This window comes from Oncorhynchus mykiss, chromosome 32, assembly GCF_013265735.2.
Source record: "Oncorhynchus mykiss isolate Arlee chromosome 32, USDA_OmykA_1.1, whole genome shotgun sequence".
Lineage (NCBI taxonomy): Eukaryota > Metazoa > Chordata > Actinopteri > Salmoniformes > Salmonidae > Oncorhynchus > Oncorhynchus mykiss.
Genome location: NC_050572.1, coordinates 37,543,621 through 37,560,075, shown reverse-complemented (window position 1 = coordinate 37,560,075; position 16,455 = coordinate 37,543,621). Strand labels below are relative to the sequence as shown.

Genomic DNA, 16,455 nt, shown 5'->3' with positions numbered 1-16,455 from the left:
AATTTTGCACGCCCAATTTTTCAGTTTTTGATTTGTTAAAAAAGTTTGAAATATCCAATAAATGTCGTTCCACTTCATGATTGTGTCCCACTTGTTGTTGATTCTTCACAAAAAAATACAGTTTTATATCTTTATGTTTGAAGCCTGAAATGTGGCAAAAGGTCGCAAAGTTCAAGGGGGCCGAATACTTTCGCAAAGCACTGTATATACACTACATACAATTAGTTCATTTTAGAATACTGTAAACAAACGGTATCCTTTCAGTTGAGAGCGTACCAGCACTTTGCTTCTCTACTGGAAGTTGATGCTGTTGCTATGCAACCTCTTAGTAGGTTGTTAGCATAATAAATGACTAACTAGACATTTTATGACTTCGGGTGTGTTACTAATAAATTAAATCTGGAGTGCCAGAGTGCGCTCTGGGCATTCGCAAATTCAGAGCATTGTCAGATTGTCTGTTTGTAAATTTAGAGCGTTTCGCTCTCGGAGCGTTCAGAACGCAAACTGGACACTCTGGCCGAGGAGTAGGGTTGATCCGGGCGTTCTTAACTCACAACGGCAGTCAAGCACCCAAGCTAACTGGCTAACTTGCTAACTACTTCAAGGCACAATGATAGACCACCTCACGCTGACCATTTTACTCACGGCTGCATATTTTCCGCAATTTTCTTCAAATCTGAAAACGTTATGAGGCCACGCCCATTTTTGGAAGAATTGCATTATGGGCCCTAAAAGCACGGAAATAGTGTCCACTGCTTGTATACGAATGTAGTATGACATCCGGGAACTTTTGACATACTAACTATATCCATACTATGACTAATCAGCATTCCATATACGTCACAAATAGTATGTCTAGTATGAGTATTCAAACACAGCTCAGGAGTAGACTTACGAATGGAGGCATAATCCCTCTGTACTGGGGGAACCCAGGGCCCATGGGGGGCTGGGGCACGCCAGGGCTGCCAGCGGGGGGATTCCTAGGCAGCCCATGGGACTGGGGGTTTTGCTGCTGCTGGAGAAGAAGGGGGCCTGCCTGGCCACCACCGGCAGCCCCCTCCATTGCCAGCACCCCGTCCGGGCCACCCTCTGCGACCCCCTCTCCGGTGGGCGCCAAGGCACGGCCCCCACCGTCCCGCCAGCTCGTCATGTCTGGGGAGAGAAAGGGAAAACGAGGAAAAAAGGTTAAAAAATGGATGGAATAGGAGCCACTTATACCAGCGTTTGTATTCAGAAATTAATAATAGACATGCAATAGAATCATGCCACAGCGAATGTCATAGTTATAAAAATTAGGGATGCACGATATATTGGGGAACATATCGGAATCGGACGATATTAGCTAAAAAATGCCAACAGCCCGATGTCTAGTTTAACGGCGATGTGCAAAACCGATGTCAAAGCTGATGTGCATACTAGAGGTCGACCGATTAATCGGAATGGCCGATTAATTAGGGCCGATTTCAAGTTTTCATAACAATCGGAAATCGGTATTTCTGGGCGCCATTTTTTTTTTATACCTTCATTTAACTAGGCAAGTCAATTAAGAACACATTCTTATTTTCAATGGCGGCCTAAGAACGGTGGGTTAACTGCCTCATTCAGGGGCAGAACGACAGATTTTCACCTTGTCAGCTCGGGGGATCCAATCTTGCAACCTTACAGTTAACTAGTCCAACGCAATAACGACCTAGCTTCATCTAGATAGGTCCGACTACCATTAATCAAATAAGACCGGTCTTATAAATGAGGATTATTTTATATGACACCTAGCTATATAGTTAGCTAGCTATAGCTACTGAAACAGATTGTTCTTCCCCAAAAACATAGCAAAACGCCATTGTTTGCATCCATGAGCAAGCTAGCTTTTATTTATGACCAGCACTGTAGGTGCGTGAGACAACTCTACCAGCATCATAGCATACGTATCGATGAATCGTTGTGACATATGAAATACGAGTGAGTGTAATCTATGTGGAATAACTACGTAAAAAAAGGTATGGACGCGTTAAATTATTATGTGGCGTGCAGTCATATTCAGGTCCTGATTGGTCAACAAGTTTATTTGACATGCAAAGACCCAAACGGCATTCCATAGTATGAGAAATCCTGGTTGAGAATGAAACGACTGAACAAATGAACAATGAAACACAGAAAGTAAGTGAAAGAAATAGGTTTTGATTATGCTTTACTGGTAATGGGGACATACGTAAATGCTAACAAAATAACTTTTTGGTTAGTGTGGTGTGTGTGTGTAACCTTTCTTTAACTAGGCAAGTCAGTTAAGAACAAATTCTTATTTACAATGACCGCCAATTGTGCACCACCCTTTGGGACTCCCAATCACAGCCGGATGTGACACAGACTGGATTCGAACCAGGGACTGTAGTGGCGCCTCTTGCACTGAGATGCAGTGCCTTAGACCGTTGCGTCCATGTGTGTGTGTATGTTAAGCATTCTAGTACAGTTAAATAGTTAAAAGGCCGCTAAAAATTCAAATATCGGTATCAGGTTTTTTTGGGGGGCAAAAAAAAATATCGGATATCGGCCAAAAACATCATGACGATGCATCACTAATAAAACTGTTCCCAGAAATCCTTTTTTCTCTCCTCCCAGTTGGAGGATTCTCAGTATCAGGTGTGAATAAGCAGGGAGTTAATCCTCCAAGTGGCAATCCTACAACTGGTATTTCTGGAAAATGTGGAAATTTTAGGACAGTTACCGGAATTTTGTAATCATAGTCGTTAAAATAAGCTCTTGCTCTGAACGCTGGTTCTTCTGTTCTGTCGGCAACCCTCTTCACTGTACGTGTGGTCTACAATAAACAATACAAAGAGGAGATTTAGCGTTACTCACTCGGGGGGCGGAGGCTTGGTCCGGGCCCATACAACTGATCTGCAGTGCCCTGTTCCCTGCCAGCTTTTTCCTGGTCGCCAGCCGCCTGCAGGGTGGGAAATTCCTCGCGAGAGAATGGCGACCGTTGGTTTGATCCCTTTCCACCTGTATGGTGCGAGAGAGAGGAGGGGTTGCTCAACGTCGAATCTCCAAACGTGAGTTAATTAGGCAATTGATGCGGCAGTCAAGTCTGCTGCAAAGTACCATAGGAGAGGGAAGTGACAGACAGATGTAAAGATACTCACCATCTCCTTGTGCTCCATGTGTAACACTGGCCTGAGCCCAGGACCTTGCCCCTGCGGCCTGGGCTGAAACCGTGGCCGGAACCGGAGGTGGAACCTGAGAGACACACAAAAAAGCACAACATTAAGCACCATTGGCAGGATGGAACCATTTTGTGTTTCGGTTTACATTGGCATCGAATTGTTGTGTACCTCTGGAGTTGGCGGGGTTCTCGGGCGGGTCGGTGCAGGCGTCTGTGAAACCACAGGCTGCTGCGACTCCAGCTGCGGTGCTGACAATACATCGGTACTGAGAGATGGAGAGAGAGAGAGGAAGAGAGAGAGAAAAAGGAGAGAAACACCAGAAGTGGTAAGTGTCAGATGCACCAGTCAGTCAGACAGACAATTGCGCCAATTACCGAGCTAGTAGGGGCCTATTAGTGATGTTCCACATCATTATTGCTGCTATTTCTTGAGATAATATAGCATCTGCGCATTCAAATCACTAGTAGATGTGCTAGTCAATTCTTCTTTTTTTTTTTTTTTACTGCAGATAACATAGTGAAGATTAGAGCGAACACTGACAAGGATTTGGTATATTCATGTCAGGGGGGCCTCCTCACCTCTTTGGGTCTGCTGGTTCCTGCTTGCTTGCCCATCCTGTGCCGTCTTTTGGAACGAGCGAGACGTTGGGATCGTTGCCTTTGTTCTCTGCCTTCAGACTGGGCAGGCTGGCAGGGGGTGGCATGCGCCGCGCAGAGGCAACTTTACCAAGAGACTGAAGGCCATGGCGGGGGGGAACTGATTAGGGGGAGGAAAAGAGGAGTGAGATGAGGTCATTAGCAGAAAGACCAAAGTAACTCGAGACCACTAAGAATAAAATGGAGGGGAGAGGGGGACATGAGAACGACAGTGGTGATCGCCGACACAATATGTAGGAATTCGATAGAGAACTGCTTTACAACACGAGTTGACATATGCTGGGTTATAATTAATAGGGACGGCATTTGAAATGATTTCGGTATTCAAATGATGTCACTATTTTTTTCTGGATATCTGGATAGTCGGAATACATGTTTTAAAGGGACATTTTTTGGAGAGATACTTCAAATAGAGACTTGCTCGCGCTGGCTTGAGAGAGCCGGTGAGCTGCGCTCCTCTTATTTCAGCAGAATGTGGGGGAGGGTAACTCGAGTGTAGCTCCATGTGTAGCAAGTGAAATGGGACATCTTTTTTTATCAATGCAAAATGTAATTAATTAAGCTAGCTAGCTAAGTTAGCCAGCTAGCTAGCTAAAGTAGCAAGGCTGATTGAGGATATTTTGTGGCACTACCTGTCCAATGTCTATAACAACTCTATTCATATGAAACACTAGCCTACTCCTCACTTAGCAAACGTAATTCTGTAACTTTAATTACATTTTGCATTGATAAAAAAGATGTCCCATTTCACTTGCTACACATGGAGCCTCTGACTGTAGCGCTGCTTTGATTGACCGACGTTGACAATAAGCTACACATGTAGGCTACCAGTGAGTCTTTAATAGGGCGCATTCACAAAACCTGTCATAAAACAGTTGTACTGAAAATGTCAAATGTAATGGTGCATCCTTGTAGACTACATAGCAATGTCACATAAATAATAGTGTTCTATTACTTCGGAGAGTATACACAAACGTATGTTTGGATATTCAAATAATCGTGCCCATCACTAAAATGTAGCAGTTGCCTTCAACTGCATAGAAGATTTTAGTTTTTGTTTGCTCGAGGCCAGTAGAAAGAAATTGTGCTCAAGCAATGTTGGAAAGGCTGCAGCCATTTTATACGGGCACCTTCTGTAAAAAGTGAGTCTACGGAATATCAATTAGCAAATGTATTTATTTTTTAAATACTGAAAAATCACATTTAAATAAGTAGTCAGACCCTTTACCTATTTCTTGGTTGAATCATCTTTGGCGGTGTTAATAGCCTCGAGTCTTCTTGGGTATGACGTTACAAGCTTGGCCCATCTGTTTTTGGGGAGTTTTCAAGATCTGTCAGGTTGGATAGGGACCTACCCTGCAGAGCTATTTTCAGCTCTCTCCAGACATGTTTGATCGTGTTCGAGTCCGGGCTTTGGCTGGGCCACTCAAGGACATTCAGAGACTTGTCCCAAAGCCACTCCTGCGTTGTCTTGGCTGTGTACTTAGGGTCGTTGTCCTGTTGGAAGCTGAACCATTGCCCAGTCTGAGGTCCTGAGCACCCAGGAGAAGGTTTTCATCAAGGATCTCTGGGTACTTTGCTCCGTTTATCTTTCCCTCGATCCTGACTAGTCTCCCAGTCCCTGGAAAACATTCCCACAGAATGACGCTGCCACCACCATGCTTCACCGTAGGGTTGGCGACGGGTTCCCTCCAGATGTGACGCTTGGCATTCAGGCCAACGAGTTCAAGCTCGGGTTTCATCAAACCAGAGAATCTTGGTTCTCATGGTCTGACAGAGTGACTACACTGCTCGCCGCGCGTTGCAAAATAAATGTAGAAGTCTATGTTATTCAATTATTGCACCCACACAGCTCGCGAGCGCCTGCGTTGCCAAGGGCTAAAATAGAAGTCAGTTCTATTTCTGATGCAGATTGCGCTGCAATTCCTGCCTCTCTGCATCTCCTCATTTGTTTATAGAAGCAGGTACCCACGTGGGTGACTGAAAGACGAACAAGGTCAGTGGCGGTAATGCACCTAATTTATGAAAGTTGCCAATCGCATTATAAAGTCAAGAGAAGAAAAGGCCTGGAAGGAAGAGAGATGACTAGAAACGATTCAGTTGACCGTTTTGTGTGTGGATAAATTGTCAGAGTAGAGGACCTTTTGCATTTCAGGTAAAATAACAACTCAATGTTTATATCCCAGGACAAATTAGCTAGCAACAGCAAGCTAGCTAAATAAGACAAATTAGCTAGCAAGTGCAAGCTATGTAGCTAAATTGCCATACATGTTTAATGCTTTTTGAACTGTCCCCAAATTAATATATTTGGTTTATTGTTTGTTTTGATATTTTAACCTGCATGTCGTGATTGCTTTTGGTGTGGGGGGACAAAATACATTTATGCACGATGGCGCATGAGCGCAGCCGGTTTGGGTTCCGTGTAAGAGTCTTTAGGTGCATTTTGGAAAACTCCAAGTAGGCTGTCATGTGCCTTTTACTGAGGAGTGGCTTCCATCTGGCCACTCTACCATAAAGGCCTGAATGGGGGAGTGCTGCAGAGATGGTAGTCCATCTGGAAGGTTCTCCCATCTTCACAGAGGAACTCGGGAGCTCTGTCAGAGTGACCATCGGCTTCTTGGTCACCTCCCTGACCAAGGACCTTCTCCCCCGATTGCTCATTTTGGCCCAGGCGGTCAGCTCTAGGAAGGGTCTTGAGCTGTGTTCGAATACTCATACTAACCACACTAACTGTACTATTGTGACGTAAATTGAGTATGATTATTGGTCATAGCATGGATATCGTTAGTATGCCAAAAGTTCCCGGACGTCGTACTAAATTCGCCAAAATACACAAAGTATATAAGCATTGGACACTATTCTTGTGCTTTTAGAGCCAATAATGCAAATGTCATGACTTCATAACGTTATCAGATTTGATGAAAATGGCGGAAAATATGCAGCCGAAGTCCGACAAGAGTGTATACAAATTAAATTAACTAATTATGACAAAAGAAAATATGTTGAGCAATGTAATAAAGTAATGACTTTTCAAATAAGTTACGTTACAGGATACGTTGTCTGTCAATTTGTTAGCTACAGCAATATGTAGCAGTATGTTAGCTAGCGTTAGTTGGCTACTAATAGATTGCCGAACTTGCCAGTATATTAACCGTATGCTATGTAACTATTTATTGACTTGATTATTCACGTAATTCTTAGCTTATCTAAATGGTAAAGTCATTATGCGTTCTCAGTGAACATTGTTAATTCTGGCTATATACTCCGACTTCAGAGCACCCTCGTCTGACGTGTACCTGTGCCAGAGCACAGAATAACAGATGAATTTACGAACGCACAACACCTGTTGAATATGGCCGGTGTGTAAACGCCGGCAAAAAAGTGTCATTAAATTGCTGCCAGCAGCACAGTTACAGTCACCAACACGCTGGATAACATGAAAACAGCCTAACCAGCTCTGCTAGGGTGAGTAAAATGGTCAGAGTGAGGTGTTCTCTCATTTGTTTCCTGGAATCTGTTAGCAAGTTAGCTTGGGTGCCGTTGGGTTGATCAGAGCGTTCTGACCTCACTACACCTTGGCCAGAGCGTCCAGTGTGCACTCTCAACGCTCCGCGAGCAAAACGCTCTGAATTGATGAACACCCAGAGCGCACTTTGGCACTCCAGATTGAATTTACGAACACACCCGAAATTGTAAGATATCTAGCTATTAATTTGTTATGCTAACAAGCTAGCTAGAAGTTGCATAGAAACTGCATTAACTTACGGTAGACAGACGAAGCGCTGGTACGCTCAACTGAAAGGATACTGTTAGTTTACAGTATACTAAAATGAAATAATAGTACATAGTTTAAGTATATACTCATTAAGTATGGCGTAAACAGTATGTTTGTATGGGTATTCGAACACAGCTTTGGTGGTTCCAAACTTCTTCCATTTAAGAATAATGGATGCCACTGTGTTCTTGGGGACCCTCAATCCTTCAGACATTTTTTGGTACCCTTCCATAGATCTGTGCCTTGACACAATCCTGTCTCAGAAATCTAAGGACAATTCCCTCGACCCCATGGCCTGGTTTTTGCTCTAACAAGCACTGTCAACAGTGGGACCTTATATAGACAGGTGTGTGCCTTTCCAAATCATGTCAAATTAATTTAATTTACCACAGATGGACTCCAATCAAGTTGTAGAAACATCTCAAGGATGATCAATGGAAACAGGATGCACCTGAGCTTAATTGAGTCTCATAGCAAAAGGTCTGAATTCTTATGTAAATAAGGTATTTGTTTTCTTATTTTAAATACATTTGAAAATGTCTGAAACCCTATTATCGCTTTATCATTATCGGGTAGTGTGTAGATTGAAGAGTTGTTTTTTTTTACTCCATTTTAGAATAAGGTTGTAACGTAACAAAATGTGAAAATTGGGAAGCGATCTAAATATGTCTTTGAGTGCTCTGTATATACAAAAGTATGTTGAGACCCCTTCAAATGAGTGGATTCGGCTATTTCAGCCACACCCATTGCTGCCCGGTGTATAAAATCTTACACAACTATTCAAATTTCCATAGACAAACAATGGCAGTAAAATGGCCTTGCTGAAGAGCTCAGTGACTTTCAAAGTGGCACCGTCATATGACGCAACCTTTCCAACAAGTCAGTTCGTCAACTTTCTGCCCTGATAGTTGACCGGGGCAGCTCTAAGTGCCCTGGTAAGGTGACAGGTAGCGTTGTAGTTAGAGCGGTGGGCCAGTAACCAAAAGGTCGCTGGCTCTTGAGCAAGGCACGTAAAACCCTAATTTTATCCGGGGATGCCATACTACTATGGCTGATCATGTAAAACACCACCTTTCACTGCACCGGGGAATGTGACAAAACATTTTTTACATTATAATTGAGTTTGCATATGCCTAGACCACCAGACCATGGGGCCTGCGCCCAGCGACTACAGTTCATACAAGGCTTGTCAATCACTTCCCATATAATGTTGCTTTTCAGTGAAGAAAAGGTGAATATTCAGTTAACTTTTCCTCAGACTCATCGAATGCTGAAATCATTCTAGAGACAGTTTTTTGCAATCAGCGCAATCGACTGCACCAAGCCAAAACAATTCCATCGATATTCCTTATACAGGGGCCTAGATGGCAGCTAATATGGCTTGTCACCATGTATTGGAGATCTCTCTTTCACTGACAGTAAGAGTCATGTATGACACCCTAAATGCTTGGTATGTTTCAGTGCAAAAGGCAGCAGATTCCAGTTGAGGACACAGCTATAGGCGAAGTGTCTCATTTGGTTTCACAAAAATAGCACAACACAGTGTTGTCACAATATCAACATTTTACTGAAGATCCAATACCAGGCCAAGTATCACGATAGCGAGTAGCATTGCAATACCAAAAGGGAAAAATTCAGTGGCATAGCATATGCTTGTTCCCTTATGCTTGTTCCCGTTTTCTAAACATTATGAGCATGTGCTACACAAAGAAATGGTCACTGATATTCACACTTTTACTCAATACAAAATACATTGAATTGAACTGAACACTGTTCACTAGATAACTTCTTATGGCTGGGGGCAGTATTGAGTAGCTTGGATGAATAAGGTGCTCAGAGTAAACTGCCTGCTACTCAGGCCCAGTTGCAAATATATGCATATTATTAGTAGATTTGGATAGAAATCACCCTGAAGTTTCTAAAACTGTTTGAATGATGTCTGTGAGTATAACATAACTCATATGGCAGGCAAAAACCAGAGATAAATCCAACCAGGAAGGTGGAAGGAGGTTTGTAGTTTTTCAAGTCATTGCCTATCGAATACACAGTGTCTATGGGGTCATATTTCACTTCCTAAGGCTTCCACTAGATAGCAACAGTCTTTAGAACCTTGTTTGAGGCTTCTACTGTGAAGGAGGAGGGAATAAGAGTTGTTTGAGTAAGGGCTCTGCCAGAGTGGCATGAGCTGATCACGCGCGCTCACGTGAGAGCGACCTGCGTTCCATTGCAATTCTAAAGACAAAGGAATTCTCCGGTTGGAACATTACTGAAGATTTATGTTTAAAAAAAAAAAAAATTAAGAACGTTTATTAGGAGTATTTCTGTAAATTGATGTGGCTCTCTGCAAAATCACCGGATGTTTTGGAACTACTGACCATAACGCGCCGATGTAAACAGAGATTTTTGGATATAAATATGAACTTCATCGAACAAAACATACATGTATTGTGTAACATGAAGTCCTATGAGTGTCATCTGATGAAGATTAAAGGTTAGTGATTAATTTTCTCTATTTCTGCTTTTTGTGACCCCTCTCTTTAGCTGGAAAAAAGGCTGTGTTTTCTGTGACCTAACATAATTGTTTGGTGTGCTTTCGCTGTAAAGCCTTTTTGAAATCGGACCCTGTGGTGGGATTAACAACAAGTTTCTTTAAAATGGTGTAAAAATACTTGTATGTTTGAGGAATTTTAATTATGAGATTTCTGTTGTTTGAATTTGGCGCCCTGCACTTTCACTGGCCGTTAACGGGATTCAAGCCATAAGAAGATAACAACACTGCATAGAACGGGTCATTTTCTCATACACTGAACAAAAATATTAACGCAACATGTAAAGGGTTGGTCCCATGTTTCATGAGCTGAAGGGAAAAAATCCCCTACGTTTTCTTTAGCACAAAAAGCCCTCTCTCTCAAATTCTGTGTAAAAATGTGTTTATATCCCTGTTCGTGAGCATTTCTCCTTTGCCAGATAATCCATCCACCTGACAGGTGTGGCATATCATGAAGCTCATTAACCCATAAGAGTCTAAGCCCCGTCTAAGCCGGGAGACAGGTTCTAAGAAACTACAGTGCATCCGATAAGTATTCAAACCACTTGACTTTTTCAACATTTTGTTACATTACAGCCTTATTATAAAATTGACTAAATACAAAATGTTCCTCAATCTACACACAATACCTTGTAATGACGAAGCGAAAACTGGCTGTTAGTTTTTTATTATTGAATTAACAAAATTTTGAACAGAAATACCATACATAAGTATTTAGACCTTTTACTAAGAGACTCGAAAATTGAGCTCAGGTGCATCACATTTTAATTGATCATCCTTGAGACGTTTCTACAACTTCATTGGAGTTTACCTGAGGTAAATTCAATTGATTGTACGTGATTTGGAACGGCACACACCTGTCTAAGTTCCCATAGCTGACAGTGCATGTCAGTGCAAAAACCAAGCCATGAAGTCTAAGTAATTGTCCGTAGAGCTCCGATAAAGGATTTTGTTGGGGCACAGATCTGGGGAATGGTAACAAAAAATGTTTGCAGCCTTGGTCAGGGAGGTGACCAAAAACCCATTGGTCACTCTGACAGAGCGCCAGAGTTCCTCTGTGGAGATGGTTGTCCTTCTGGAAGGTTCGCTCATCTCTGCAGCACTCCACCAATCAGGCCTTTATGGTAGAATGGCCAGACGGAGCCACTCGTCAGTAAGAGGCACATAACACCCAGCTTGGAGTTTACCAAAAAGGCACCTAAAGGACTAACGGACCATGAGAAACAAGATTCTATTGTCTGATGAAACCAAGATTGAACTCTTTGGCCTGAATGCCAAGCATCCTGTCTGGAGGAAACTACGGTGGGACCAGGTTCTTAGACTGGGGGCGAAGGTTCACCTTCCAACAGGACAACGACCCTAAACACACAGCCAAGAGATGGCTTTGTGACAAGTCTCTGAATGGCATTGTGTGGCCCAGCCAGAGCCCGGACTTGTACCCAATCAGAGAGACCTGAAAATAGCTGTGCACCAATGATCTGCACCCAACCTGGCTTGTAGCATCATACCCAAGAAGTCTTGAGGCTGTAATCACTGCCAAAGGTGCTTCAACAAAGTACCGGGTAAATGGTATGAATAATTACGTAAATGTGATGTTTAAGTTATTATTATTTTTTTTTTAGTTGCAAAAGAAATCTGAAACTGTTTTGCTTTCACATTATAGGGTATTGTGTGTAGATTGATGAGGGGGGTGGGGAAAACTATCTAATCCATTTTAGAATAAGGCTGGAACATAACAAAATGTGAAAAAAGTAATGGGGTCTGAATGCACTGTATATGGAATTGTTTCAAGGTCATACCAAGGATCATTTTGCTATTTGATTTAGAATTTTAAGAAAATATATAACAATTATTTGACAAAAACATTTTTTGGGACCCACCTGCTATTAGCCCACACAAATCAAGTCAACAACAGATTCACTACATGGAACAACAGATCACAAAAGTCCCAAAACAAATCAAAAGGAAGTTTGTTTTGAAGTGTCTGTCATGTGAGAGATCAGGAAACTTTTTTTGTTGTTGATGTACTTATCCCCTTATTTTTTGGCACTAAACTGTCTCCATATATACTGCCATTCAATGTTTCATAGGCGGATGTGGAGGAAAGTTTGAATCCAGAGGGGGCGTGGACATCGACCTTAGGGTTAAACAGCATGATCATTACACGGGTGTGCTGGGGACAATAAAATGCCACTCTTAAATGTGCAGTTGTCACACAACACAATGCCAGAGTCTGTTTTCTTTTAAATCAATAACCGAGTTTAAGTGATCAAAGGGGGAAAAAATAATGTAGGCATTCATATGTAATGGGGACACAATAACTCCAGTTCTTGTGAAGGATGTATTTGATGCAACGTGCTAAAACAAGTGGACTAGGTGTGCATGCACAACCAAGTCGGCCCATAGATCCTATGTTGACAAAATTAGTGTATAATATGACCCGTTTATTATAACTTGTATCAACAAGAACAATCAAACTATGATCAGAACACGACGGTCCGATCGGGACACCTCTCATCAACACCTGACAATGTTCGACTTTTAAAAGGGAAGGCTTTGCACTATCCGCACACAGAAAACTTGGACAACGGAAACGAGAATACTCACCAACAGGCTTTTGTGCTTCAAGGCTCTTTCCTTTGTAGGTATCAAACAGGTTGAGAGACGCATACTTGGATTTGCCATCCTTCCCCTTTGCAGTTTGCCCAGAGCGCTCTGACATTGCGCTGTCCGCTCATTGAGTATGGTGAGCCCTGAGACTGGGAGAGAGAGAAAGAAATGGAGACATTTGATGCAGCACTAGAACGTGGGGGTAAATGTGGTGTTGAGTTCACGCAGGTATCTAAACAAAACACGTCCAGATATCCAGTCTTTGGTTTGCAGTGTGTGCGTGACAAAGTTTGTAGTGTGGACAAAGAGGGAGAAGACCGTGCTCAGGACAGGTCAGTAGCATTACAGAGACCTGTGTGTGTGAGCAGAGCTAGTACATTGCCATAAACACGTCAACACAGGAAATACTGTACCGAGAGAATAATGCAATCCATGGCACAGTTGCCATGGTGATGCATTATAAATTATGTTCAGTTCTACTAGGTTTGCCTTGAGAGGGGTTGCCTCCATGGCAACACCAGGGTTGAGCCAATTGTACTGCTCACCAATACAATCCACTGGGTTGACATCTGTCCAATTCAAAGATTTGGTGACAGCTAGAGGTGTTATGTGTATGTATACTGAACAAAAATATATACACAACACTCAAAACTTCCAAAGATTTTACTGAGTTCATAGAAGGAAATTAGTCAATTGAAATAAATAAATTAGGCCCTAATCTACAGATTTTTCATGAGGAGCAGCCATGGGTGGGCAAGGGGGGGGGGGGCATAGGCCCACCCACTGGGGAGCCAGGCCCAGCCTATCAGAAATGTTTTTTCTCACGCAAAATGGCTTTATTACAGACAGAAATATTCCTCAGCACCCCCCCACCCCTCAGATGATCCCGCAGGTGAAGTAGACAGATGTGGAGGTCCAGGGCTGGCGTGAATACACGTGGTCTGCAGTTGTGAGGCTGGTTGGACATAATACAAAATGATCTAAAATGATGTTGAGGCAATTTATGGTAGAGAAATTAACAAAGTATCTGGCAACAGCTCTGGTGGGCATTCCTGCAGTCAGCATGCCAATTGCATGCTCCCTCAAAACTTGAGACATCTTTGGCATTGTGTTGTGTCACAAAACTGCACATTTTTGAGAGGCCTTTTATTGTCCCCAGCACAAGGTGTCCCTGGGTTAAGATCATACCGTTTAATCAGTTTCTTGATATGCCACACCTGTAAGGTGGATGAAATATCTTGGCAAAGGAGAAATACTCACTAACATGGATGTAAACAACTCCGTGCACACAATTTGAGAGAGATTTAACATTTCTGGGGTATTTTATTTTACCTCATTAAAACATGGGACCAACACCTTACATGTTGCGATTGATTATAATTTAGTTCAGTACAAACCCTGTCAAACATTACAAAAACAATCTCAGTCTTGTAGGCAGTGCCATCTTGTTAGAGGTAAATGTTGCCCTCAATGTAATTTAACAAGATGGAGATAAATTGGAAGATGCACAATGAGTTGAGGAATATCAAATTAATATATGCTTATCGGAGGTCCTCTGTAGCTCAGGTGGTAGAGCATGGTATTTGCAATGCCAGGATAGTTATGTGTTATTTCATAGTTGATGTCTTCCCTATTATTCTAGTAAAATAACATTTAAAACCCCTGGAATGAGTAGGCGTATCCAAACTTTTGTGTGTGTGAGATATATATACATATATATATACAAACACATAATATATATAGTGATCCTGCCCATTTTCTGGCAAGATTGTCAGAGCTCAACATTTCAGTAACATTTTCTTGCAAGATTGAAATAAACAGTAACTGTTTAGGCTGTAACTGAAATGTTGAGCTCTGACAATCTTGCCAGAAAATGGGCAGCATCACTATACTGTGATTTCATGTAGTTATATCAAGAGAGAAGGAGCAGTGACAAGCCATGAGTACACAGCATAAACAGTGTCATGTTAGATGGGTATTCAATAGTGCACTGCAAACCACAAGAGCAATTGACAAGATAACTTGACACATTTAAAGACTGCAACAATAAAGACAGGAAGGCACCCATCAATAACTATGCCAGATGATGAATCAAGAATGTTTTCAATGCACGATTGTATTTAGTGAAGATTGCCTTAATGATTTAAATATACTTGAAAGTCATACTACTGTCTCAAAAACTACCAAATAGCAATGAACCTCGTGTGCCTAAGTAGCCCAATGAGATTAGAAAATTAGGTCGTGGGATGGCCGGCAAATTGCATGTTGTGCGGGGATTAACAGGGCAGCTATGGAAGCCATCGCTACAATACACCAGGAAAGGGCCTTTAACACAGAAAGGAGTTCAGGACCAGCTACAGCCTGTCATCATCAGCATCATAACCGCCAACACAGTACCCTCAACGGCAATAGTCAAACACACACACATCCCAAGAATATGCTTAAACAAGAACGTTTGTTAGCACATATAATTCACTGTAGCCAACGTTAGCTCAGTGAACAGCTAGCCAGGTAGTTAATGCGGCCTCCATATTCACGTTGGGGGGGGGGGGGGCTGCGATGTTTCGTAATGCATATCCAGTTGGTGAAATTAATTTAGTTGCATTCCTCGTGGAATCACAGTGGATACGTCAATCATAACTCACATTTAATGCGATAATAATGATCGTATAAAGCCCAAATACTAGGAACTAGGCGATTTGGCAAATTATTTCATTAAGATAACAAAACAAAATGGCGGTGCGGGTAGGCCCATCTTTAGAACAAACCGGTGAGAAATGAATCTAGCTAGTTAGCTAACGTTACGAACATTGAACATTCACCCACGTTGTGAAAACACAATTGGCTGTTGTGTAACCAGATTATTGTATAACTATCGAATCGAAAATAGTAACCTAGCCATCTCCAATATATCTTCCTACAACTCGTCCTGTTAAGAACCAAACCAGACAGCAATTGAGCAGATTGTTAAACAACACTATTCTCGCTAGCGAGTGACTGTTAGCCGACGCTAACATTAGCTAGCTAACTAAGGTTACCTCATTAGCACACATCTATTGCGGTTGCCATCGTTACATATCCACTATAATATAACTAGCTTTTTTTTACATCAGGAAATACAATATGTAGCTACTAACCTGGTCTTGTCCCGACTTGTCTCGAGGTTGTACGGCAGAATAATGTAATCACGTTAGCTCACTACACTAGCTTATTGCTCACGCTGGTGCTATAAAGTAACGTTTACCCTAGCTTGCTAGCTGAAACTACAAATGTATTTATATTATAAAACCAGAGAGGGGGTACTGTAGATTGACGTGTGTAAAAGCGGCTTACTTGTACTCCTTTTTCTTTTTCCACAAAACAAAATAAAAATATTACAGGAGAACTTGATCCGTCACTACAAGAGCCGTCAACGGCTACTACAGACCGTAGTGCAGAGGGGGGCGGAGGGCACGCAAAGAGGGCGGGGTCAGATTAAAATAATGAGTTCCGAATCCGCATTTTGGCCTATCAGATCTAAAATGTTGGATTATTTTCAATTTGCATGGATTTAAATCACGCCCTGTACCCTACATTGTCATGTCGTGGAAACATTTACGTAATGTATTTGTAGCAGTTCATCCAGTGAACAGTCTACTGTTGCCGCGTTCAAAACAACTGGGAACTCGGAAAAATGTGGTCAGACGAGGGAAACTCATTTTGAAC

At 42.1% G+C, this 16,455-nt stretch overlaps 1 protein-coding gene across 4 annotated transcripts in view; it reads right to left on the bottom strand.

The window, feature by feature from the left end:
• Positions 1-16,219, bottom strand: part of LOC110487638 (protein PRRC2A) — a 42,825-nt gene extending 26,606 nt beyond the window's left edge. For 2 of the 4 annotated variants that reach the window (XM_036971664.1, XM_036971667.1), the window contains exons 1-7: positions 15,888-16,197; positions 12,748-12,899; positions 3,740-3,917; positions 3,330-3,426; positions 3,141-3,234; positions 2,857-3,000; positions 896-1,152 (exon numbers count right to left, since the gene is read on the bottom strand). In XM_036971664.1, the coding sequence (XP_036827559.1) occupies positions 896-1,152; positions 2,857-3,000; positions 3,141-3,234; positions 3,330-3,426; positions 3,740-3,917; positions 12,748-12,862 (885 nt within the window). In that variant the 5' untranslated portion in view covers positions 12,863-12,899; positions 15,888-16,197. Of the gene's footprint in view, positions 1-895; positions 1,153-2,856; positions 3,001-3,140; positions 3,235-3,329; positions 3,427-3,739; positions 3,918-12,747; positions 12,900-15,887 lie in introns of all 4 variants that reach the window. The other 2 variants (XM_036971665.1, XM_036971666.1) reach the window with 2 other exon arrangements.
• Between the last annotated feature and the right edge of the window lie 236 nt (positions 16,220-16,455).